Source organism: Coturnix japonica, chromosome 5 (genome assembly GCF_054131305.1).
Source record: "Coturnix japonica strain WE chromosome 5, WE-NBRP24, whole genome shotgun sequence".
NCBI classification, from domain to species: domain Eukaryota; kingdom Metazoa; phylum Chordata; class Aves; order Galliformes; family Phasianidae; genus Coturnix; species Coturnix japonica.
This window is the reverse complement of record NC_140667.1, coordinates 49,208,623-49,235,416: the sequence shown is the minus strand read 5'-3', so window position 1 is coordinate 49,235,416 and position 26,794 is coordinate 49,208,623. Positions and strand designations below refer to the sequence as shown.

The window sequence follows — 26,794 nt, the reverse complement described above, 5'->3', positions numbered from 1 at the left end:
AGACGTTATTATATGTGCCTGCCAAATGAGGAGTACAGTATCTCAACACTTCGAAAACATTCAAATACATGAGTGCTTTATCCTGGAAAAGGCATCTCCTTGTCAAAGACATTCGTGCACAGTGTTAAAGTGTGTGCTACCTCCTGCTGCTGGCCAAAACCTGATGCATTAAAGGAGGTTATAAACAGTTTGTGTCCCCTTGTTTTTATCTTTCCCCATCTCCTGGACAGTCTCATAGAGCTGATGAGCCAATACTGAATGCAAACACAGCTGCAGAAATGAACAGATATTAATAACACACAAAGGTGCTTCAACAATTAATCTCTTGTGAGAATACGTAGATTAAATGGCAAAGTCTTGGAACTACTCTGCAGGTTTTAATACCTTACAATGACTGATATCCACGTGGACAATACTTCACTTTTGACAAACAAGGAAGAGTTCAGGCCCACACAGGAGTAAAAGCAGCAGAAAGGAATTTCTGCCAGTTGTTCCCTGCCTTTCTTTTCCACAGACCTGTTGTCTGGATAAGAACGAACTTCCACAAGGTACAAGGAGCGGGCTACGTCTTGACCCCACATGAACTACTAGAAGTGAGTATGAATAAGGAAGCAATGTATTAATTGCAGCACTAGAAAGGCAAGATGTCAATGTCAATCTTGCCTTTCTTCCCGTTTTTACCACCCTACCCACATTCTTTCCTCCCTCTCAGCCTAAAGACTCTGCTCTCCAGCTGACATACAACAGATGGACCAGCAACTAAACAGAGTGTTTTCCCACTGGGTAATTTCAGCAGAGATACTTACTTGGTTGTTGCTGGTTTTTTTTCCTTCTGCCTTGAGCAATGTTAGTGTCACATGGAGTTCAATCAAACTGCTTCAGACACTCCAGCTACCAATGAAAGATCATTCTATCTGAGTTTATATATAACCGATCCAAAAGAAATGAAGAAGCATTAGTCAATAAGCAGCACAGTTCTTATACAACTCCTCAGCACTGCTGTAAGTTGTGTACTAACCTGCTCTTGCTCACTGGTCAGGCTGTTTACCTGCTGTTCCCTTCTAAAACGGATGACAGAAAGAGTAATTTCTATCAAGGCTTTTGAAAAGCCCTAACAGGAGTTGTTTGAAGCTAGTCCACGTTGTGGAGGTGATAATAATGGTATCTGAGTCAGGGTCTACCATTCTTTTCTAGTACAGTGCTGTTGAAGAGCTACGTGGAGATTACTGTAGTTATTCCAAGCCATCTGTTATGGAAAAAAACAGGAGTCTGATAAAGCTTAAAGAATACATGACAAAGTCCAAACACTAAGAACCTTCTTCTCAGAGACTGAAAGAAAATATCGATTCTTTCTGTAATACCGCCTGTTAGTTTTTATCCATGTAGTTTTCAATCCATGTAACATGGAGAAAGGTTTTTGTGTGAAGTTGGTTTTGCTAAGAAAAAGAGAAAGAAATAGGGAGCAAGCAGTGTTACTTTAAATTCATTTTAATGCATTTTTCAGGACAAAATAACAGGTGTGGATCCAAAATTCACTTGAAATATCTGCATAGAGGGAAAGATGTGAGCATAGATTGCACGTTACTACGGAAATGCTTGGTTTTCTTTCCTTTCATAAAGTGCATCATGCCAGAACTGTAAGACCATATACAGCCAAATCAAAAAGAACAAGAGCTTCCAAACCCTACACTGTATTAAGTCACACACATCTGACTATGAAGGCCACGTTACCGAGGAGAAGTGAGAGTACCTATGTCAAACACATTCATGTGCATGAGTGAATCAGTAATTGCTACCTTATAAAAACTATACCATAGATTTTACAATGAATTATGTTGCTTTGGCAGACATTTACCCTTAGCCTTCCATCATATCATAGGGGATGACACATCAACCTATTTCACTCATTATTATTGCACTTGGCTGGGAAGGAAGAAGAGCCCAAATTCATCACAGTGACTGTTAATAATATCAAATTCCAAACAACACAGTCTATAAGATAATGGGAAACAGCCAAAATGAATGCAAATTTACATGTAAATGTTCTCATCAACGCTTATGTCACTCAGTAGATTAAATAGCTTTTTGATAAAAACCTGAACGCGCTCACATTTAACTCAATGATAATACGAGCAAAATTTAATAGGAGTAGATTTCATTTTAGGAAATCCATGCTGTGAAATGAAATGCACAGTATCACTTCATTGTAATAAAGTAAGTCACGGGATAATTGTCTATGGTATCAAGTCCATTGACAACATTACTGGGTTTTCAATGAATCCTTGAAAGCAAATACAAGCAACGTGGATCTAATCGACACTTAATGGAAAAAATACTTAGTGGAAAATAAGAGATTAGGTGAACAAGAGACAGTAATCCTGTGAAAAATTAAGCTATAAATCCTCATTTTTATATGCCAAATACTTCATTCAGAGTTGGTCATTTAATCCAGTTATTCAGAATACAGTGTGGCTTGCAGTCATTGTGGATTTAGCCTATAAATCAACTAAAGCTTAAATACAGTGGCCATCCCTACCACGAATGCACCCATGGAGATGGGGCCAAGGAATATGTCAGGTTCATCTGGTAGGCAAATGTCACATGGTAACGCTACGTGAAAACAGAACTATTGCTGTATCTCCTGAAACCTTTATGCTTAAATTACCTCATATAAACGAGGTACATTCTGCAGTGCTTGTACTAATTAGCACTTACCGAGCACCTTTCAGAAGTGCTTCGTGACCATTAAATAAGGTCAGAAATCTCTTTCATTTTAACTCTCATCGATATGAAGGGTAGAGCTGCCTCATCTATGCCAGAATAAGGACTGCAAATTTGAGCCACAGAGCTGCCCAAAAACACTGGAAAACAGGTGAGGAACTTTTACTATTTGATGTTCTACAAATTGCAAAACAGGGAAATTAAGTGACTTTCCAGAGAGCAGCAGAGGAGTTCTGTCTGAATTCAGGACTCATAGCACTGGGCTGTGAATTCTCCGATGCAAAGAATGTTTTCCTTTTGTACCCTTTGAGTTATTATCTCAGAAAAGGGGTATTTTCACACTTCGTACAATGGCATTACTGAGGTTGTGATGCCATTTTTCCACAGCCTCCGGGAATGATATAAAAATACTGTTATAGCTCTCTGAGACATACATAGAAAAGAAACATCTACTCTGAAGATTTCAGATATAGAAGAAGTTGGCTTCTGGTGTATTTTTCCTCTACAAGAGGCAGGCCTTTATTGAGAGCACCTGCTGCAGAACTATTAAAAATTAGAAGACCCACAAAGAAATCCGAGTGTGTACTTGAAGGTTCTGAGGACCTCTCCATGGCTTCTACATGTCACATCCCTGGCTGCCACATGTCATCCCCTTCTATAATTAGGTATTACATTTTGCTGAGGAAGGTCAGAATGCGCGAGGGGTGTAAATACCGCAGCAGTCATCGTTAAGTCATGCATTGATTTATTCTTGGAAACACTGGAGCTGTGGAAGCGAGTGTGCCACGCAGAACTGCAAGTCCCAGGCTCCTCAAAAGACAACTACAGTCAAACTCTGGAAATCACAATCGCTGCATGAACAGGAAGAAACGTCTCAGGTTCACTAAACTGCTGCATGTTGTTTTGGCTGCACCCTCCTTACATGTTCTGTACCCTGAAGACTCTCTTCCTTCCACCGTCATTCATTCCTTCCCTACTGCCTAAAATAAAGACTGTGTACCTGACAGCCTCTTCAAGGATTGCGTTGCTTAGAAGAGTTATTAGACAACTTTCTCCAGTCTGGCCCCTCTGCAGATGTTATTTCAGCTACTAGAATAAGCTCTGTGTTAAAAAAAATATTTTAGCTTCTCTCCATTCATTTCAGTGGGCTGTAAAAAAATAGTTCTATCAAAATTAGAGATAATCGTGTTTGCTTTGCTCAGTCGAAAATACCTAAATTCATTGTGTCTTACAAACTGAAAACCTATATAACCCCACCACTCCAAGAGCACTGTGTACATCTTATTGCTGCCAACCCAAAGACATTTTAACACTTGAAGCGGAAGAAAAAGAAATCCAACCTTCACAACTCTAAAGTCACCCAGTCATTACTGGAAAAAGCTTCATACCAGTTGCACCAAGAAGAAATAACTCTATTTTGACGTAAAATACTTTCAAATAGTAATGTGTTAAATTTAAAAAAATATATGGATTTTGTTTTCCTTATATTGTTATGCACTTTTTTGATTTGTCTTTCTGACGATGGCCACCACAACAGGTTTTACACTGAAATTATCAAGACATACAAGATAAATAAAACGTTACAATATAGAATAGGTATTTTGTTTCTATTCAATTCCTAGAAGAACATGTTGGTTTTAAATAGCATTTCCATTTAGAGAGGAAACAGTAAGGAACAAGCAAACACTGAATTGTGCTTCGGATCACTGAGCTTCTTCCTTTGATTAAAACAGCTGGATCATGGACTCTCTTGATTTTCCAACTCCGACCCATTTGACTATGGAAGAAAAACAAACAAACTGATTAGAACAATTACTGCATTGCAGTGTTTTATTCTGCTTTGATACAAATTAACCCACTCTGTGCTGAAATGCACTGCTAGGAAGTTTCAGTACCCAAAATCGCTTTACTCCTGCTGCATTAGAACACCCTAGAGCAACATACTGAAGTCTGGAAGCACAAAACTATATCATGAACACAAAGCATTGATGATGGAAGACTTAACAGAAGGTCAAGCACTTTTATTGTAGGTTTAACTCTCACTATCTTCAGTAACAGAATGCCTAGCTAAACACACACCTACAGAAAGCAAGAGCTCTGTCAGAGTAGGAAGCCCATCAGGAGACAATGATATGCATACACTATAATGCTGTTAAATCAATTAATCTTTGGAGATCAATCATGTTAAGATTCTCAGTTTCTTAAGTGGAAGAATTGGTTTCAGAAGCCATGTATCCATTACGTACGGATTCCTTTGGCTGGAGAAGTGTGAAAGAGGGTCAAAAAACAAACAAACAAACGAGAGAAGTCTGTGTTCAAAACAGAGATGCAGTGCATGAAGTGAAATGACATCAGTTAGGGGAGGACATTAGACTGAAGCATGGTGCAGAATACCACCTTTTACAGCTTCTTGGCAAGGTTTCTTTACCATCGCCAACCAAATCACAGATGCTTTCATTGTCTCCTGCCAAAATCAGGCCAATCTCTGGCTAAAGAAGTGAGCACCTCTACATAGCTTCTTCTGGGTACTGTTGCACTGTCACAGCTGCATCTGCCTACGATTTACCTGGCACTCCAACATGATTTTCCACACATCGAATGTAATTCTGGGCCTTGGGTGGAAGGTCCTCCCATTTTCGTGCACCAGTTGTGTCAGTTTTCCACCCAGGCATCGTTTCATACTCCACTTCCACCTTCTGTAGTATCTCCTGATTAGCTGCGGGAGAACAATGTTTAATCACAGTTGAGTTTAGCTGTTCCACCTTAAAAGAACACACCTATGGTTCCTGCCCAAGGAATTACATTAGCATTAAAAATCTAATGAATGAGGGGGAAAAAAATGTAGAAAGCCACAGTATGTCTAACGATGGGATAATTAGTTCATTCTTAATTTAGATTAATTTATGTTACTTAGGAAGATAACTTTGATCCAAGGACCCACTAAATCAATTTCCTTGTTAAAACCTTGGAATGTACTTTCTGTTGCCAGAATACTACAGCAGTATTTTTTAGGAATGAGATTATTTGAAGTTTACAGTAGTTCCGTTTTTGGGCTCAGATTTGCACATAGTAAAACTCCTACACAAGATCCAGTTATAAAGAAATTAATCCTGATTAAAAATAAAATAAAATTAAAAAGTGTCTTTCCCAACACATAGAAATACGAAAATATACATTGAATAACATACCTGGAAAATACGGAATCCTTTTTCCACCCAATTTGTAAGCAACACCGATTTTAATCTCATCAAGGACATCAAGAATATCCAGCTTTGTTAATGCCAAGCTGCACAGAACAACATTGGTCAGAGTCATACACGTGATTGATCTTCATTATTTTCCTCTTCAATCTCTTCCACCTTTAATACTAGGGTTTTTTTTCCCACTAGTTCTCTATTCAGAAATCCAACTCAAGCAATTCAGTAGCAGAAATACACGAATGTATTGAACTATGAACACTGTTAATTGAATTCATGCCTCTGGGATGAATACGTGACTGAGTTACTAGGCCACATTTCCAAACGCTTGGCTGCTCATACAGGTGCACAGTGTTCATTCAGTTCAGTGCATTAAAATGCAAACTGACAACACAAAGCAAAACTTACCGCACTTAGTTTGAGTGTGTATATGTTGGCATGGCACTTCACATCACCACTACTAACAATTCTCTTATTCCTCCTTATTTACAACAGCTATAAGACAACTTTATTTACTACTTAAAACAGACATGACAACAATAATCTGGTTCATACAGTAGAGCAGGGAAGATCTCAGTCTGACATTCAGCACTTTGCTGAGCTAAAAGCATCATCAGTTTACTGAACCTTTTCCTTCATTTGAATTAAACAAAAAATGGAACCTCAGGAAAAATTAAACAATCAATCAGAATTAAACTGCATCTTAAAACTAGTCAAATTCTCCAGATGCAATACATCAGACCTTGATTCCTAGGTTTGTGAACAGATATGGATTTGGCCAGGTATATGCACATATAGTCCATGCTGTATGTGCTCAATAACAATTGCATGAGACCCCCTTCTGGGAAAGAAGAAACAAAACCAGTTCTTCAGCTTTTTGTTTTTAGTTTATATCTCCCCTGTGTTTTAACTGTCAGAGTTACCAGAGATGACACAGCTTTGCTGATGGAAATGTAGCAACTGCATAGCACTGAAATGGAAGGAAATGTAATGCTTTCCTAACTAATATTTCCACATTAACATGAGCTGTTTTAAGAGGAAGCAAAATATAAAACCAAGTATTTTAAAAACCCTTCCGATAACTTAATGAACAGAGATCATTCTAGATATTGTTCCATTCTAGCACTACTGGCATAAACAATACCATTAAGTCTTGGTATCTAGGATATCAAAATGCCCTCAGTCACGTGTCTGTATATATAAATAATGTGCCTGAATGCAAAGAGTACACCTGAATGCAAAACCTACCCCTCATACAAACACAACTGTTATGAAACTTGTGCAGCTTTCTGAAAATATGGATTGTAATTTTAAATTACTGGCTTCATCTATAGTTACCAGTGTTACAGTACGACACAAACTGGCCTTTACAGCCTTGACTAGTTCCTTTAAAACGTTGATTTGAAGTACGTTTTCAATTATAAAACAACTTACTAACCAAACACATCACTCACTCCCAATTAAAATAAAAGCTCAAACAGTTCAAAGCATTTGTGCTTAAAATGTAACACTTTACTGACTTATATTAATGTTACCTACATATTTATTCTGCGAAGCACAAAATAATCACTTCCAAATGTAGCTCAAAATCTGTGATGCTTACGCAGTGAATCCGTTGATCATATGAGCATATTTCAAAATGACAAGATCTAACCAGCCACAGCGCCTCTTTCTGCCTGTAGTTACTCCCCATTCGTGGCCACGGGACTGTAAAAGATCTCCAATTTCCTAAAATAAGGTAGAAAGAATAATTCAAATTTGACTTAGGTGAAGAGTGAAGCCCCTCGTGAACAAGATTCTTGTATCTCTATCAATAGCATCTGCAAAATGCTTATTAAACATGTCTCTCTTTTCTTCTAAGTGTTAATTTTAACACTTTAACACTTGCTTTTAATTTCTTCATTTGGTCTTTTGGCATCTACTGCCCACATTTGGGGCAGACCAATGCTTGTGTGATGTGTAGGATAACAAAAGGCTTGCCCATGTTCAGGGCTGGCAGGTCCTACAACAGTATGAGGATGTCAACTGTTCCCTTTGATGCTGGCAATATTTATTGGGGTTTTTTCTTGAAAAAGATGAAGCTAAAGCTTTACACTTGCGATTAATATAATTAGAGGACATCACCAATTCATTTGCAGCCATTAAAATTACGCAATCTGTTTTTGACATCATTCATTACAGCAGAACCGTCATGGTAACCTAATAGCATCTCACATCTGTTTCTTTCCTCTGAAGAAAAATGACTGAAATTTATCACATCACTCCTGTCTTCATGAGTGCAACAACCCGGTTCTGCTACAGCGCCGATTTATTTGCAATATACCCTTATCACTTGAACTTATTTCTTGGCAATCATGTATATTTTGTAATATTCAACCTACGTTAATCTGCTCAGTGGGGAAGGCTCCGATTCCCACCCGAGTGGTATATGCCTTCACAACACCATACACATCACCAACATGCTGGGGAGGAACACCAAGTCCAGTGCATACACCACCGACGGTGCAGTTTGATGAAGTCACAAAGGGGTATGTACCTGTCAGAAAAACAAAACAACACAGCTCTGCTTCAGCAATGACAAAAAGCAAAGAATGACGTTATTTATTAGTTGAAAGGAAGTTTTCCTCTAGTACGTTTGCCTTTAAAGCTGAACACAAGTAGCAGTTGAAGAGGGTAAGTTTTCTTTACTGCTTGCCCCCTTTTTGCCTTTAAGAGAACAAATCCAGTTGTTCTTCCCCAAATTGCTTCCTCCTATAGTGAATGATACACATTCAGATTTCCAAAGCTCCAGAGATAACCCCCACCCCCATCAAATGAATGGCTTTTTCTGCTCAAGCACCCAATTTATCCCAGCATTTTGTATAAGCCTACTGTTACTGATCAACAATTTCACATAGCCAAATAAGAAAGCGTCCTGCTTTATCAACTATGCATGACTTGTTTCATTGTGCAAGTTTTCCTGCATCCATCCTTTGTAACTTTCACTGAGGATTGCTCACAAGGGAGAAATTTAAAAGCATCTCAGTATTACTTCCATCAGGCACTTGATCTATTAAAGGACGCTGCCACTGTGTAAAGCTTTTTTCATTGTCCTATGTATCACATAAAGTATTTCTGCAGCATCCACAGAGTCTCACATAAAGGTCACAGTGTGACATTTCCAGTGCCTTACACAGGCAGCTCTGAGTATCTGCTGAATGTTTTCTGAGCCTTCAGAGGTTACTCACTACACTGTGACTTTGGACTGCAGCATCTTTCTCATTCTTTGTTTCATCTTCAAGGAGAGTTAAGTGGTTTAATTGGACTTTTGGTTATAGAGCAGAGCAGAGATCAACTGAAGAAGTTAAGCTTCTAAGTTATCTGCACTGGTTTAATCCTCTCTACTGCAGAGGAAATACTCTCAGCAGCACCGCATTGGGTGCCTAGTCTGTATGGCAAGGTACAAACATTCAAAAGTAATAAAAGAATATCTAGGACTGAGATATCAGCCCCACTGGAATAAACTTTAGTTTATTATTAGTTATTATTTTCCCATTCTTTGCATAGCAATTATAAATGCAAATCAAAATAAAACGAGTCTCTTGGGACTTCATTCAAGATTACAGTCCAACATACCAAAGTCAATATCAAGTAATGCCGCATTGGCTCCTTCAACAAGAATCTTCTTTGGGGAGCCATGAAGAGCTTCATACATAAAATACACACCGTCTCGAACCATGGGTCTTATTTTTTCAGCATATCCCTGCAAATATGAGTGTAAACATCAGCCTTCCCAAACAACAGTAGCTGAATTGCTAGAAGAACGGTGATCACTTTTGAAGAACAAAACATGCAGATAAACCCTAATGCATCAGCTTCCCTAGTTGCACTTTATCTGAAAAAGACACAACAATTAGCTCATATTCCACTAAAAACAAATATAATACAATCAACTGCTAAGAGTCCACAACTTGTTATGGTGTTGGAATGTTGGCATTTCTGCAGCATTTCTATTCACAGAGATGATGCACACCTACCTTGTTTTGTTGATAGCCTATAGCCCAGACACACTGAGGAACATATAGATGAGACTAAGACTTAGAAACAACGCAAGCTCCAGAGCTTACTAACTGCATGCATCACTCTGAAGTCTCTTGACTGCTTTAACACAACAAAGTATTTTTTTCTTAACGAGAAATAATTCTATCAATTACAGAATCTATTTAATGCCCATAAGAAGAACATTCTATTACAAATCAGACTACTTCCTTACCTTGAGCTTTTTCAGTTGTCCCTCTATATCTATTTCCAATGTTGGAAACATTGACTTGTATTGTTGTGCCAGATTTTTAAATCTGTAAGATATGTAAATCATATCTATGAAGAACACACTGAGTTACCTTTGGCAAGAGGTGAGATTATATATATATTATATATATATATATATATATATATATATATATATATACACACTGCATACAATGACAGCTACGTCAAGAAAATACACAGAACTTTAATATCTTAACCAGCATGTTTCCTATTGTATATAGTTAGATTTTAAATGCCACCACTGTGTAATTAAATGAAATACACATACATTCTTTCCACTTTTCTTCTCCTGTATAATTTATATACAAAATTCAGACCAGAAATGTTTTGAAAATCATCTCCTTAAACATAAACCTGCCAGCCAAACTACATCGCTCTTTAACATAATATTTAGAAATGAAACTTGTTGTACCTTGAAGAAAATTCATCAAAGTCAGAAAGGAGGTCACAGATTCGTAGACCTGTTCGTGCAGCTTTGGAGGAGTACGTTGGTCCGATCCCTTTCTTCGTCGTGCCAATACTAATTGAAAAGAACCCCCCAGATGTCTATTAACGTATGCAAAAATATCCCTCATGCTTTAAGTAGTTTGTTACAGCTCTCTGCTACGCTACATGCTGTGCAGGAGCTCTGAGACAAGAAAAATAAGCATTAATGTTCCATAACAATAAGTGTATAGCAAATTTCATGCTTCAGTGGACTTGCATAATATTGGTAATATGCACAGTGTGCATTAAAGTATTAAGCCTTGGATCCAACTGAAACAAGCTGAGTAGGAGTATGTGTATATATATGTATTTTATATATAAATTACAGTTACTCTACTATCTTGTCATACTTATTGAAAACAAAAGCAAATAAACATATTTTTCTCATGTTCATAGTTGCAGCACTGCCCATGGTTGTAAACAACCAGTTTGGTGAGCTATCAAACTGGTCTCCTATGGTTTTGAATCCAGTAGCTGAATCTGTTTGAATAAAACTACAGCCAAAGAACTCCTGCTGGAGCGTTTACCTTGGATAAAAGGAGAAAAATGGAGCTGCTTCCCTACCTGCATGCACATTTTCATGTGCATTTTAGAAAAACTGTTATTGGGATCTCTATGAAGATCAATAGAAGATTAACTGACAGAATAACAGCGTGTTCAGAACCGTGAAGTATGAATAACTATATATTGTTACTGTGTACTGTTAAAATTAAGAGACCATTATTCCCATGAAGTTTAACTGAATATACAATAAACAATTATCAGCATGTAACCTAATCCTGTCAGCACTTCCAACCCAAGTCAAAAAATCATTACTAGTCTGATATGTGGGAGGAATGGAAGCATCACTTCAACACAAATAAGATTTAAAGATTTGTTAGGAATTTCAAAGAGCCTTTATGTGCTGCAGAGAACTGGAAAATAGAATTACAAAGAATTCATATCCTTGGTAATATCCCAATTCAGCATAATTTGTACGCTAAAATAGGAGTAGAACAGAGACACAGAGCTATTAAATCAGCAAGGCTCTTTACAGATATATTGTATTTCTGCTTTCCAACATCAGGCTAGTTTTTCAAATTTCCATAATTATTATTGAAATGAAAGAGCTAAAGGTTTACTTTTTTCCTTCTTGGGCTTGACGTTGCACTTCTTGGAGCCCATCTACTGCCTGGTGAAAGTCAAACACTGCAATGGAAAACCAAAGACATGATGACAGAGCAAAGGAGAGAAACATTCTTCTTTAAGTCACAGACATCTCTAATTTGAAAACTAAGCATGTTTGTTATTAGCCTAAGAACCTCCCATGTGAAAACAGAGCTAGTACTGCTTTAAAACCATGAAAACATGTAAAGCATCATTCTTTAGCAGGTACAAATTCTGTTGCAGACACACAACACAGAAAAGAAATATTAGATGAAATACATGACTGCACTGTAGAATGATAATGCAGTTCAGCACCATAAGTTAAGCATTGATTTGAGTCTTCCCCACCCTTCAAAGATCACTTACCTATATGTGCTCTATCTGATATGATCAGTCTTTTCTCCCAATCTTTTAAACCTGTTCAAGAAAATAAAAATGTAGTTTAAAAACGAGGATTCCAGCTGCTCTGATCAGTCACACTTTGAGATTTGAGTTTCTCTTCTTTTTTATTTGGTTTCTCAACATGATTTTTATTGTCACCTTTCTCACTTTAGTATGGATTTCATTTTCTAGCCGATATAGTTTCAAAAGGCATAAAAATCCATGACATCCCATGAAAAATTACTTCTGAAAAATCTATCTTAAGATACAACACAATTCAACATTTTTAATACTGTCCCTTCCATTACTCAAAATTCAGGAGGATACTGCACTGAATATACCAAGGCTTAAAAACCCCCTCACACCAGCTGCCAGCATAAAGAAATGATACAAACCTTTCTTTTCATTCTTTTCAGCTTCTTCAAACAGGCCTGGTAAATGTATAACCACTCCATTACCTACGGGAAGATAAATGATTTGTTTTAAAGCAAGGCATAAAATACTCATTCTCAGGGTGTGAAGCACACAAACGCTTGCTGTCTGAAATTTTGTTTAAAGAGGAAGACAAGGTTTCTCTCATTTCTCACTATGTGATCTTGAGGTTTTGGGGGATAAATCTCCATTTTGGATAAGCAGCTGTAAGTCTGCTAAAATCAGACAAAACTACTTGCTTATTGCAGATGTGAGCATATGGCCTGCTGCAGAGCCAGCTGAGTTAAGCAGATTCTTTCCTTTGTTTGTGGTAGACTTTGCACCAGGAATTTAGTCTCAATTGTTCTCGCATGAAAGCTCAAATGGGACTGTTGCCTTATAACACTGAAAAGCCTGTCTGGCAGCATTTGTATTTTCTTCAGCATTCATGAATTTATCTTAAACTCGGCTGAAACTAGCACCGTAATGCATTAGCAATGCCTTCTCCCTGCTATTGAGCTACAGTTCAAAATCCACAAGCAGTACAGAACATTACTGATGTGATGTGGATTAATGATTTAGTGGGCTGGAAACAGCTGCTGCTTCCTTCTTGGGAACATTGGAAATATCTGCAATAGTCTCTCTCCGCCTAAATTTAGGATAACTCAGTTAAACTCTTCACTGTTTTACAAGAGAATACACTGGAACGCAAAAGAAATGAAAACCAAGAAGCTTTGTATAGCTCAAACATGCATTCAGAAATTCCCTAATGCAGCAAAATTGAACCTACAGATCTGTCACTCACTAGAACGCACTCATTTCTTGCACATATTGCATGCAGTTTTTCTTTCAGAAAGAACTACAATTTTGGACCAGAGTAAGGTTTCAACTTGCCTATCACATAAATATGAGTTTAATGCCCAGTAACTAAGCTTTTTATGATGCTATTTGCATCGAATATCATTACAGTGAAATACAGCGTCAGCTTAAGCAATTTTGAGTTTATAATGTAAACAAGAAGTCAAACAGCTGAAGCTAAAACAAATTCTATGAGCAGCCACCTATGTTTTTCTCTGCTTGTTACTATAAACTATGGTTGTAGCTACCTACCGAGTAGCTCTGCTTGTTAAAACAAGTTCCATATTGGTCTTACCGATAAAAGAAATTGCCTTTGGATTAATGATGCCACTAGGGAACAGGTGGAAATCATATTCTTTCCCATCGACAACCACAGTATGACCTGCGTTGTTCCCACCCTGAAACAGAAAGAAACAAAGGGTTAATTGCCCGATATCTTCACTCTAAACTCTCAGCAAATAATACGGTAATATAATCATTTTTATTTATTTGAATGAATGGCCATAATTTTCTCCACCTTACAGTGACTTGAACTACTGTGGTATTGTGGGAAATGGCTCAGACAGGACCACTATGAGATTTCGAAAGGTCTACACAGGTTTGGAAAGTATAATTACACCATGGATGGAGTCAAGGCAGAAATGGAACACAGCAAGAGTGAATGGAAGAGTGTCTGTATTTAATATCCAGCCTCAGCTCACAGAATCCCTGCTCTGAATCACTGTACTGCCCAAAAATCCCACAGGAACTTTTTACACCTTTCACAGTTAGCACCTTTCCAAGTCATATCTGCTTTCTGACACGGTCATAAAAAGCCTTCTCTATAGATGGGAATGTTAATGTAACATTGTTAATGTTAATATAACAATATAACAACATAATGTTAATGTAACAATGGGAATGTTAAGGTAACAACTACTTAGAGGTTAATCACCAGTGCTACTTTGACATCATCTGTACTGTGAGTGATGTTATGACCAGAAATAACTTTGCATTGATTTCTAAAATATGGGAAGCATAAGCATTCCCATTCAACTACCCCGGTGTGGGAAGTTCTGTACCCAAGAAGGAGAGACATAGGGAGCTGCTGAAGCTCCAAAAAGTTATGACTGCAGCTGGGATGGCATCAATATCTGCAACATCAGCATCCACTTCAAACTTCCAGCAGCAAACACCAGCAATGAAATGGGATTTGAGAACTACAAATTGATCAGCATGCCAAACAATGACAGCAGTCATAGAAAGACTTAAATACCATTTAGGAAGCTCTTTTCCAGACCCTTCTCAAAAACCCTTTCTTTGCAAGCACTGCCTAGACCCACCAACACTATTTGTGTGCACGGCCATAGCTGATGCTCTTCATGTCAGCTGTATTTCAGAACTGATAGGGGCTCATTTTTAACAGTACTTGGTAGGTGTTAAAGGCCTCCACATTCAAAGCAAGTACTGAGAAAAAACAACTTTGACTGAAGTCATTTGTAGCCTGCAGTGGAAAATTAGTATTCAGTCTTATGAAAGCACCTGCTTTCAAGCTTAACAAACCCGTTTTTATTAACTTTGAAAACTCTCTAAGTTGAGGCTTTATTAACAGTATTAAATATGCATCACTTCACTGCATTTTGCTAAGGAATGCTTTGTTACCTCGTGCTACTTTAAGTTCTACCTCTTTTCTTCTAAAATAGACAATGTGGTTTAAACCACAAACACAGCAACCTAAAATGCCTGTAATTCCCAGCTGGAAACAAACTTTGATGTAAGACAAGGAAAGAACAGTAACACTTCTTCTAAGAGCATCAGGAACCATACTAGGCAGACTTCGAATGATCAAACTATGAAGGTACATGGCAGAAGAGAGCAGACAGTCTTTGTCATTTTTAGTAGAACTTACAAACAAAATTAAGAAATAAATTCATCTTCCAAAGTGCTCAGCCTCCATTTCAAGGCTTCTCTCTTCTAAAAGCTGAAATATCCCAAGATGCAAACATCATTTCCATTCAGAACGCTCATGCAGTTATGAGGCTGCTTAGTATCTGCAGCAGGAACTCTTTGCTTGCACTTAGATTCATAATACATGTTTGAATAGGGATGGAATATGTCCTGATGCACATATACATGTCTGCCTGCTCTTGCCAGGTGGCCAGTGTGCAAGAGAAGTCTTGGATAGGAGATATCTATGCTAGAAACCAGGTGAAAGTGCCTGAAAACAGTTTCAGTCCACTGGCTGCTATGGATAGTGCGATCCTTGTGCGTATAAATGGGAATAGCAGGTAGAAGCAGAGAGACTGTATTACCTTTCCTTTTGGCAATGGTGCAATTGCAATTGGAATACTGTGTTCTTAGTAGTTGGGCAGCATTACAAAATGATCTCTTCTGGTATTCTAATCCATGGATTTATAACCCATGAATTGGATTGCCTACTCTAAACCAAGAGCCTGCCATGTCTGCATCTGGGAGTAGAGGAGATTCCTGGCTACCACTTTCTATAAGCATCCCAGCTCTACTAATTCCATCTGCTATTGAGCTACAACAGTGCTGGCATACAGCTACAGCTGGAGGCCAAACTCTCTTCATCACACAATGAACCTGGCTTCTTTTTTGCCTGTTTTTAAACCAAGACCCGCCTGTACAACCTTGATAATCTCTAAGTCAGTTCCAAGAAGAGCATCAGTATGACCACAGGCAGAAACACCCTTGACAGCTCTGATCAAAACTTTTGACCTTTTAAGGAAATATATGAAATATTTCTAATGTAAATCTCTGAAGCTCATATCATATTTCACAGCAGGAATGTTGTATTTTTCCTTTATTACTAATGAAAACTCACCCCAACTTCTGCAGAGACCTTGGTCTTCCTAAGCATCTGAAAAACGCAACTGGAAAACTCAGGTCTAACCCAGCTCTGCTTGGAAAAACAGTCAGTGTAGAGTAACTAGAGACTCTTAACCTTAAGGTATTTTCTAACTGAAATGAAATTGTTGTCAAACCACAAAAACCACGTAGAGAAGCCAAAACTACTGTGACAGACCAGCACTACAGCAAAACAAACTGAGCTCCAGCAGAAGCTGTAAAGAAAATGATTAACTCGAGGTATATTGACTGAAAGCATTAGTGGAAAAAGCATTCTGACTCCTGCTAGCAGAATGCTAAAATGAAGGAACAGGAACAATCTAGACACGTCTGCTGATCTTCAGTTCTCTCTTTTGAAGAAGTGTAGTCATGTCCTCGTGGGAAGTAACACAATCCAAGAATATGAACATAACTTCGCTTACATCTGTAAACAAGTTAGCGACAGCCAATGACTTACAACAGGAATGAAACAGACCAGATGTCATTTCATCTTAATTTTCATCTGCTTTCTTTGATGCTTGTAGAGGATAATAAATTGATCAGGTTTTATGAAGGGATTGGAAATTAAGCTAGCTTTCTTATGGAGATTGGGAAACATTAAACCTGACCTTCTCATCAGTATTTATAATCCTGGTGGTCCTGAGATGATCTCGCTGCTACCCAGAGGAGCGGCTGGTTTAAAATAGCCGTGTCATCACGTTGTTCTAAATCCTAAAATGATACAGTGCAGCAGGTAATTGAGTGTAAGTAAAATGAAATACAGAATTTGGATTAAGTGACTTACAAATTTGCTACAAAAGAATATCAAGCTTTGAAGGGTGGACTTCTTTACTATAAATGTATGTGTGCCTGTCAGTGGGACTATCAACCTTCACAAACCAAACTAAAAAACAATAGTTCTGCAGTCACACTCAAGACTCCAAGGTCAATTTCTTTGCTGATGATCATTAAGCACTGAATGATCAAGAGATTAAAGTCTTTGCATGCTGCTTTATCCTCTATGAAGAAGTTATGCTAAATGTCACGATTAAATCTCACCAAAAGGAGTGCAACACAATACAGGCACACAAACACAGAGCAAAACAGCAGACAACAAGCACTGCAACTGCACACATTCATCACATAAAGCTGACCTAATTTAAACCCTTATCAAACCATTCCAGCAGCCCAGGATCAATGGGGACAGTCAGGGCATGTGGCTGTTTTGCCCTCTGTCAGCAGCTCAACAGAGAAAGAGAGGAAGCACTCCTGTCACAAACATCAACCACTGAAAAAAACTCATTGTCTGGCATTTCTGTTGCGCTTGGTTTTCATTATTTGACCATTTGCCCATAGTATATTCCTTTGTGTTCCTCATAGTGCCATTTCTAGCATGCACGGTACTTACATTCATCACCAGAACACTAGAGCAAGGAAATCAGGAAACTTAGAAATAAGCAACAGATGTTGTTTGGATACATCCTTTTAGCTCTTCTTTGATTTTGTAACGATCTCAACCTCAAACCTTCCTTAGCCTTTCCTTACTGCTTTTGCCCTTCTCAACGTTACTTTACACTCACTGCATTGAGAAAACCAATCACTTGCCCTCGCTGTCGCACAAAGATGTGGTTAGCCACAAACTGCTCGGCCACAAGTGACCTTAACAGAAAAGGTTTGTATCCACATCTCAACCGCCTCTGCCCTTCTTTAGTATAAGTATCAATTACACCTTTTGTTACCTCTGTCTCAAATGATCGATGATCCTCTTTTTAGTACTCAATACACTCACTGTAAAAGCACACCAAGTTGGACACATGACACGTATTAAACAGCGACTACACGTTTAGAAGCACATTGATACAAGAAGTTCAGCACATTTACTAACAGCTCTTCTTATGGCAACATTTTTACAATGTGGTGTATCTTTAATGGCTGTTCTGAAGGGAGTGTTGATAACATCAAGCAAATTGTTTCCAGGCTTCCAGAAGCTGTAGGAGTCACGGGTCTGACACAGCCAGTCTGGTGCACACCAGGTGCCAAACAACTTCTTGAAGAACCTTAAAAACACTTGGGCTGCTCTGTGCTGCTGATTCACTGTTACTGCTTCCAGTATGAAATGAAGGAAAAATGTGCATTTGTACAGCCACTATTTAGCTTATCTGTTTGTTAACTGAGATCAAACCCACTACAGATCATGTTTATTATCACACGGTCTCTCGTCAGTATTTACTAGTGGCAGTTTTTGTATCTTCCACACTGAGCTTTAGGAAAACTGCTTTCTCTTTCCTTCCCTTCAAGTTTATGCAGGAGTGCTTTGCCCCAATGCCTTTGGACATTCTGCTGTAAGACTATTTATTGCACACAAATACTCCACCACACAAGGCAAAACTGTTTACTCTCCATTACAGAGGGAACTCAGACATTCTTGGCACACACCTTTGTTATAAAAATGAAAGAGTCTCATGAGCTTTTATTGTTACTGGCAGAGACATAACACACCGCATGCCTTTTTATGACAACGCAAGCTATTTCCTTTTCCATTCACATCCACACAGTCCCATGCAGTAAATACGTCCAGTGAAAAATTATTATTACAAATGTTCCTTGCATCATTTCATCTTCCTTAAGGAAACAGCTACAACTGCATGGATGACTGGCTGCCTTAACTGCGACCTTATCACAGTAGTTCAATGCAGGATTGTTTTGGGGAACAGATCTAATTTGAGTGATGCCTCTGGATCTGTAGCTCTGCAGCTGTGACAGTCAACTGCTTGGTCATCTTCTAAACCAGCTCTGTGAAATTAACTAACAAAAAAACACAACCACACACAGAAAACCTGCACACAAGCTTTAGCCCAGGGAGCAACCACACATGAAAAGCTTCTGACATAGTGTGGCTGGGCTGAGAGCTGTGACTGAAGAAACCTGGGCCTACCCAGCCTGGAGAAGACTGAGAGGGGACCTTATTAGTACGTACAAAACCTTTGTAGAAAGCATCAACAGGATGGAGTGACACTGTTTCCTGTGGTGGTCTAAAGCTGAGCACAGTTTCATCAGCATATGAGAAAAACTTCCTCACTGTGAGAGCAACAGAGCCCCAGAACAGGCTGCCCAGAGGGGAGATGGAGTCTTCTATGGAGACAGAGAAAGCCTGTCTTGCTGTGACCCTGGGCAAGGTGCTCCAGCTGGCTCTGCCTGGAGCAAGGCAGGCTGGACTGTACAATCAAGGGGCTCCTTTCCAAACTCTATCACTCTGGGAAATCACTATCTGAAGGCATGTTAAAAATGAAGTAGGCTGTGCACCAAAATCTGTTCACGCTTGGGCTGTAAGCAGCCTAAATACTGAGCTGAAACAACACCATCAAATTGAGAATCTTCCATTCAAGTAAAATCCAGTTCTGAAAACTCAGGACAACTAAAGATGCCAAGGTTTTAATGGGGAATTTTCTTTATTTAACACAGTTTCAAGTTTCACTTGTGACTGTGAAGGACTGACTCCCATACACCAGGCTGCCTCTCCTCCAGTATCCCAGGAAACGCATCATTTCCTGTGTGCAAACCAACTACCAAATATTTTCTTCATTAAAGCAACAAACTAAAAATACATGAGAAAAGTTTAATGCAAATTACGCTTCCTTTGGTAGAACTATTAGGGTAATACCATTCTGAGAAAGATCTTTCAACCCCCATTTGGCCCTGAGCCTAAATTCTATTCAGGAAGGAAAAGCTTTTTTAAAGCATTAAATCAAATAGTACGTAATGAAGAATTACCCTGCTGAGGCATTGCTTTAAAAGAAACATCCCCCCTTCAGTTATCCGCTTTTTAATCTCGCTACCTTCATTTCACTGAGGACTAAAACACGCTGTTTAAATCAATGTCTCAAAACACGGAGCAGACGGGACATCAGGAAATAACCCAGTGAATCATCCAGTTCTAAAACACAAACATTTCCAGAAGAAACTTTTTTTCTATAGTCTCTTCATAGACTTCAGAAGATCTTCACCGTGTCTAATTTAAGCAATGTACTGAAAGGTTCTTCAGTTTCCAGGAGGGATGGGAAATACCAAGATTCTGGTCCAAAAGCTGAGGTGTTTTTACATCAGTATAAGCCACTAATAAATCCCTCTCAAATTGGTTACTCCTACAGGTTCATCACTTACCATTACTAGAACCCCACTAATTAGTGCTGTTCACAAGCATATCCTGAATAAAGCTTAAGGGTCAAAGTAGACAGTTATCTACTTGCATGACTAACTTTGAAAGCATCAAATATTATTAAAACAGCACATTAAAAAATAAAAAATAAAAAAAATTCCATGTTTTCAGATGTGTAAAAGAGCACATAAATATGAGAGGAGTTGTATAATTTTTGCTACGCTACAGTAAATAAATACTCATATTTTCTATTCAAGTGTCTCATATTTGCCCTTAAGCTCTAATTCTGAAGCCAGTTCTATTAAATCTCATACATGTGCATACACTTGTGTCAGCAAACACCATTCTGGGTCCAGAGCCCTCCTGGATCCACTTGCCTTCCATCCATCCACCCACCCAGGTCTCATCAGCATGCAACAGAAAGTGGATCTAGACGTGCCCTGCAGCACACTAAGCCATCCAGCCCGTTGTTAGCACACTAAACCCTTCTGGCGCACACATACTGAATCCTGCATCCTCCCAGCTGTTCTGCAGCTGCACCTGGGGCCGTGTCTGTGCATCCATCAGCTCTCTGGATGGACGTAGAATCCATCTTGAAAGCAACCTCAGGGCATCACAGTGAAGACTGTCCATCTCTTCAAGGTGATTCAAGACCATGGGAGCTCCACATCTCCACTGAAAATAGTTCTTCCACCTTCAAAATGCTTCACTCCCATGGCAGTATCTCTTAATACAACATGCTTAAATGGAGAAACATCCTCAGATCTGAGACCCCAAAAACATCTGTAATGTCTCACTAGCTGTAACGCATCCTGAAACTAAGCGCTGCGGTATATAGCAACTGAACTGAAGATGCTGGTTTATTCATGTAGTCACACGATTTACTAATATCTTTAGCATGACAGTTATAAGCATTAGCAGCTCTATTGATTCAATATGCCAGAACCACAAAATGGCTTAGAAAGGACCTTAAAGCCCACGTAGATCCAGATCCCTGCTGTGAGAGCTGGATGCCCCATAACAGTTCAGGCTGCCCAGAGCCCCATCCAACCAGGCCTTGAGCACCTCCATGGATGGGGCAGCACCCACAGTTCATGATTAATGCTTGAAAGCATTCCTTTAAAAAGTTATTTCAATTATTAGCGACTGCCTTAGTGTCTAATTGGTCACCAGATTAAGCTTTTAAGATTCCTTGCATTATGGAGCATGCACAAAAAAAGGGGCAATGAAGCTGTGAAGGGTCTGGAACTCAAGTCTTACGAGGAGCAGCTGAGGAACCTGAGGTTATTCAGTCTGCAGGATGCTCAGGGGAAACCTTGTCATTCTCCACCATAACCTGAAAGGAGCTTGTGGCCTCAGCTGCAAGATAACAGCAACAGGACAAGAGGTAACGGACTTAAACTCCACCAGCCCCTGCAGTAATACACCAAACCCCATCCGTGAGGACTCGCACTACCCAGCTGCTCTCCGAACCGGTTAAACAACGCTGTTCTCCAGGTAAACAACGCGGCAGAAATACCGACCCCATGACACCGAGAGGAACGGACCGAGAGGAGCCGCGAACCCGGGTCCCAAGAGCCGGACCCGGGGGCAGCTCCGTGAGGGGGCAGCTCCGTAACAGCCACCCGACACTCGGGCAGGCAGCTCCCGGCGCCGGGGGATCTTGTGTCGCTTATCGCCGAGGGTCAGCTGTTTTTATTTATAGAGCCGGGCTTTTTCTTTCCGAGTGGCATTTCCATGCGCTGCCCGGGAGCGAGGTGGGGGCGGGGGGGGGCTTGAGGGGGGGAAAGAGTGGGGCACGGCGCTGCCCACCCTGCGGGAGAGGGGACGGGGAGGGGGTAAGGAGCGGGGAGGGGAATGGGAGCGGGCCAGGAAGCAAAACAACAGCGGGAAGCGGCACGGGGGGAACGAGGAAAGCAGCGGGGAGCCAAGGGTGAGAGGAGCGCACGGGGAAGCGGCGGGCAAAGCCACCCACCTGGCAGCGGCACACGATGTCCGACTCGGTGGCCAGCAGGTCCACCACCTTCCCCTTGCCTTCGTCCCCCCACTGCGCCCCGAGCACCACCGTCACTTTGTTACCTCCCGGCTCGCTGCGAGCCCGCTTCAACCCACCGCCGGCACCGGGGTGGCCGGTGCGGTCGTTGGACGCCCGTGTGCCCGACATGGTGCTGGCGATGTGGCCGCAGCCGTCGCCGAGCCCGGCCCCTACGCGCTGCCAGCGCCGCGCCGCCGCCTCCGGCCTTTAACGGCGCCGCCGCCGCCCGCCCTCCCCGCGCGGCGCGCTGACGTGCGGGCCCAGCCGCCCCGCCAGCCCCGGCCCCGCCGAGCCCTCGCTCCCTCAGTCTCCCTTGTCCCTCCCCGTGCACGCACCGAGCGCTGAGCCGCTCCGCTGTATGACCGTAGGCCTGCCCGCCTCTACACACACAGATCTACGGCTGTCAGACGGACTTTGGCCGGCATCACGTGAGGTTGTGATCCCGGTATCACGGGAGCGGGCACTGAGCTGTTTCCTTCTCTGGAGATATTTAAGAGCCGCCTGGACGCCTACCTGTGTGATGTGGTGTAGGGAGACTGCTTTGGCAATGGGGTTGGACTCGATGAGCTCTAGAGGTCCCTTCCAACCCCTACAATCCTGTGATTCTGTGTGATTTTGTGATCTCAAGTGACATACAGCCACACACACTCTCACACCGACCTAAAAGAACACAAGGCTGTCACTGTGAGACCAATACAGACTATGTGGATAAAGGTAAAAATACTGGGAGCAACCAAATGCTGAAAATATACGTGTAACCCATTTCAAACATTCCTATGTGTGCTCTGTGGGTGTGTATATACGGCCTAAATGTGCGTGTGTGAATTTATGTATAGAAAGGGAGAGAATATATTGCAGCCTCCAGCACTTTGTGAGGAAAGTGGCGAACAGAGCAAGCTTCTGCTCTGCTTCATTTCTGGCTTTTGCAGTATTTTCTCAAGGAAAAGGAAGAGGGAAAGATGCGACACTGGATGGTCCAGCTGAGCACTTGGCATTGATCACTGAAGGTGGTAAATACGGAAGAGATTGAGAGCTATCCCATGACATTTGGGTCTAATTTCCCTCATTCCTGGACATGTCAGGTTTCATAGACATGATGAAAGTTGGCTCCTCTCCCACCCTTCTCCGCACTGAAATACTGCTACCTCATTCTGCTATTTGCACTTCACGTGCAAGGTAAAGCTACTTGACGTTTCACAGTTGGTCTGTTCCTGCAGTGCAACAGGAATTCTTCTTACTGACTTAAGCTTCTCTTTTCTTAATGCCATAACCCTCTTCATCATTGAGTAGCTTAGTGAAGTATATGACTACCTGCATTTGTTCTGTCTCAATAGATAACAAAAGAAGTATTGCCTGCGCGATATCCTTTTTATGCTTTATCCCAGTTTCATTCCCCTCCAGTCGTTTCTTTTCTTTTCTTTTGAGTGTCAGCTCACCGAGGAATAATTATTTGTCAGATTAGACAGACATTACATTCATTCTTGTTTGTATGATTGTAAACGTGAGCACCGAGGACAGCAAAACCACAGCAGTGCTGTCAGTCGTTTGTCACATACTCTTATTCTCTTGGAAACTGATGGCTTGCTAGTCAGCTCCACACATCTAGAATACAAAAATACCCATTTGCTGCAAGAAATACATATTGCTGGTGCCGTTCCTCTGCATGAGAACCTGTACAGAGCTACACTACAGAGTCAGAGAGGATCCCAGTTATATTTATTATTATGTCATTTAATATTGCCATCGTTGCATAGAAGTATGAAGCAGTCGGTGACTGGTGCTGGGTCTTAATGAAGAAGGTAGTGAACCATTAGCTCAGGAATCAGTCTCAGGATTTCAGAGGAGCTGTCTCATCCATTAGGGCCAACCCACCTGACAACACTTCACACAGGGATTTCATAAGAAAATCTTCCAAAGTTCTGCCTACTCAGATAAAAAACATAATGCTTTTAACTTCACAGTAACTAACGCTACCTGAATGTGCCCACGATTAAAACAATGCACTTAATATTTACTGCAGAGTAAATTAATCAATATCAGACTGTTTTTACCAGACACTTGTTTTCTCGCCCTGATAAAAGTAGCGTGATGGTGCAAAAGCACGTGAGGAAGCATACTTTGAGAGTAGTGAATAATTTATCTAATTCAAGTGCAGATCAAAGAGCAAAGGCTTTACACGTGGTTCAGATTTTCTTCTGTCTTTTCATGGAAGACTTAGAGTGTGCAATAGAGAGTGCCCTCATTGAATCTGCAGCTGGTACAAAGCTGGAAGCTGTGAGATTGCAGCAAGAGAACAAGGGGCGATGGGCAGACACCAGAACACTGGAAGTTCCATAATAAAACAAGAAAGAATTCTTCACTGTCAGCTTGATGAAGCACTGAAACAGGCTGCCCAGAAAGATTATGGAGTCTCCCCCTCTGGAGATGCACAAGACCCATCTGGAAACCTACCTGTGCACCCTATTGTAGGAAACCTGCTTTAGCAGAGGTTGAACTCAGAGATCCCTTCCAACCCTTATAATTCTGGGATTCCATAAGATCACACTGGAGACCAAGATGCTTCTCTGCATAGGAGTCAAAATATTGTGTGTTTGCAAAAGGAGGCAAACATCACACCGAGATGGAAGAACAGCCTATAAAATAGAGGAAGATGTCCTTTGCCCTGCTGAACCATTCAGCTGGAGGCTGAGATGAAGAAAATCGAGAAGAGATTCACAAGTACATTACACAGCATTGGAAAACAAGCTCTAGGATGAAAATCTTAAGGGCTGGGGTTGTTTAGTCTAGGAAAAAAAGACCAGAGGTGCTGCGATAACAGCTACCAAATATGTAAAAGGTTGTTGCAGATAGAAAAGGAGCAGCAAAGTGTATGCTCTGTGCTGGACAGGATGAAAAAGGCTTGTCTTGTTTATTATCCTGTTTGATCTGATAAACATGCACAGATTTTAATGCACAGAAGGTTATAATAAGCTCGAAGCTGTGAAAAAAGGCCGGCTTTGCTCCAATATTGCTAACACTAGAGCTGGCTCACAGTTTACACAGCATCACTTTGTCCGGACTGTGGAGTCCCTTTGTCCTTGGGCAGTTTTAAGAACAGATTTGGCAAAAATGTTTCAATGTGAACCCCTTTGAGTTTAACTAACTTTAGTAACGTGCTCAGTCTCAGTGCTGTGGGTCCTTTCTGAAGTCTTTTGCCCACTCAAAAACTACTCCTAAGAGCGGATGCTTTTACTATTGCAAGACCAATTAACCGTGATGGCTTTTGATCATATATTGGATAGTTACAGCCAAATGATTAAGTCCTGTGTAAGTAAAGACAATAAGAGGTTTGCCAGAGAAAAGCTCTTATATTTAGCCCTGCACATAAGAACATAAGAAATTGGGCTCAGGGTCTGCATCTGCAGCTGATTTCTAAATGTAAAGGTGATAATTACGTTGTAAAACTCCACTACCATTCATGAAAACTTACTTGTTTTTTGTCTTTTAATAACATTTCCCTCTCTGCTGTGATTACAGTGTCAGAGTTACATACATAAGTTCTCACCAGATATTTAACATAACCTTCTCTGCATGTTTTCATGTTTTGGCCCCAAGGGCTTCCACTGTGTTTCTTGTTCTCGTCAATAGCCACATCCCCAAACTTGCCTTAGAAGCAGCTGTTTTTTCTCCTCAGTTAATTAAAAAGCCCAGTGCTTTATGAGGAAATAATATAGAGTAACAGTACTTGCATGTATCTGTTCTAATTCTGAAGAACTTAAGTGTCCAATGACAGAGGCTTCTGCAACAGAAGCTGTAGAAAGTAAAGCTGTTTTTAATATGTGCAGTCAAGTAGTTCTGAGATCTGTTCTCTCAGTTGTGCCATACACTGGAATTTTGCTAACAATTCAGACTGGTTTCTGGCTCTTTTGAGCAGCTGCGAGCCTTTGCTTGTAACCTATTAATAATACATCAGTGACATTTACTTCTGCTTTCCTATCTTCTTTTTGAACTAGAGAGAGAGAGATTACGGCCTGCACTGAGACCTTGCTCCTGTGTGCTTCCCCTGGCATGTCTGTCAACTGCAGAGAAACGATCCTCAGACAACTGGATAAACCAGACATTGACACTAACGGAGCATGTGACTGGAGTTAAGGTCAGAGATTAGGAGAGCGTGGGATTGGGGCCTCAACGATTTATGCACAGGGTTCCAAGGGACATAACTTAAAGGTGCATGTTATTTCACATGGTACCAAGCCTTTTATTTCGCTAAATTTAATCTCTTTTCAGTCC

The 26,794-nt window shown here is 40.5% G+C and overlaps 1 protein-coding gene and 1 long non-coding RNA gene across 6 annotated transcripts in view; one reads left to right on the top strand and one right to left on the bottom strand.

Moving 5' to 3' along the window:
• Positions 1-1,472: 1,472 nt before the first annotated feature.
• On the bottom strand, positions 1,473-23,017 carry ADSS1 (adenylosuccinate synthase 1). 3 transcript variants are annotated; one of them, XR_014946151.1, is made up of 13 exons: positions 22,466-22,707; positions 13,804-13,906; positions 12,635-12,697; positions 12,225-12,275; positions 11,834-11,900; positions 10,639-10,746; positions 10,171-10,252; positions 9,534-9,660; positions 8,300-8,454; positions 7,458-7,646; positions 5,910-6,007; positions 5,288-5,437; positions 1,473-4,498 (listed from the first exon to the last, which is right to left on the bottom strand). XR_014946151.1 is itself a non-coding variant. In XM_085547782.1 (13 exons), exons 7-13 carry the CDS (start codon positions 10,219-10,221, stop codon positions 4,446-4,448), a joined length of 759 nt encoding a protein of 252 aa, XP_085403908.1. In that variant the 5' UTR covers positions 10,222-10,252; positions 10,639-10,746; positions 11,834-11,900; positions 12,225-12,275; positions 12,635-12,697; positions 13,804-13,906; positions 22,861-23,017; the 3' UTR covers positions 1,473-4,445. The 3 variants fall into 3 exon arrangements, 2 of the variants coding, with proteins under 2 accessions (XP_085403908.1, XP_015720962.1); XM_085547782.1 differs by lacking the exon at positions 22,466-22,707 and adding an exon at positions 22,861-23,017 and having other exon boundaries at positions 7,522-7,646; XM_015865476.3 differs by having other exon boundaries at positions 7,522-7,646.
• The window catches only part of LOC146760803 (uncharacterized), a 29,174-nt gene continuing 24,141 nt past the window's right edge, over positions 21,762-26,794 (top strand). The window contains exons 1-2 of one of the 3 annotated variants that reach the window (XR_014946152.1): positions 21,762-22,174; positions 26,518-26,657. This is a non-coding gene — a long non-coding RNA (uncharacterized LOC146760803). Of the gene's footprint in view, positions 22,175-26,517; positions 26,658-26,794 lie in introns of those variants that run through there. The other 2 variants (XR_014946153.1, XR_014946154.1) reach the window with 2 other exon arrangements.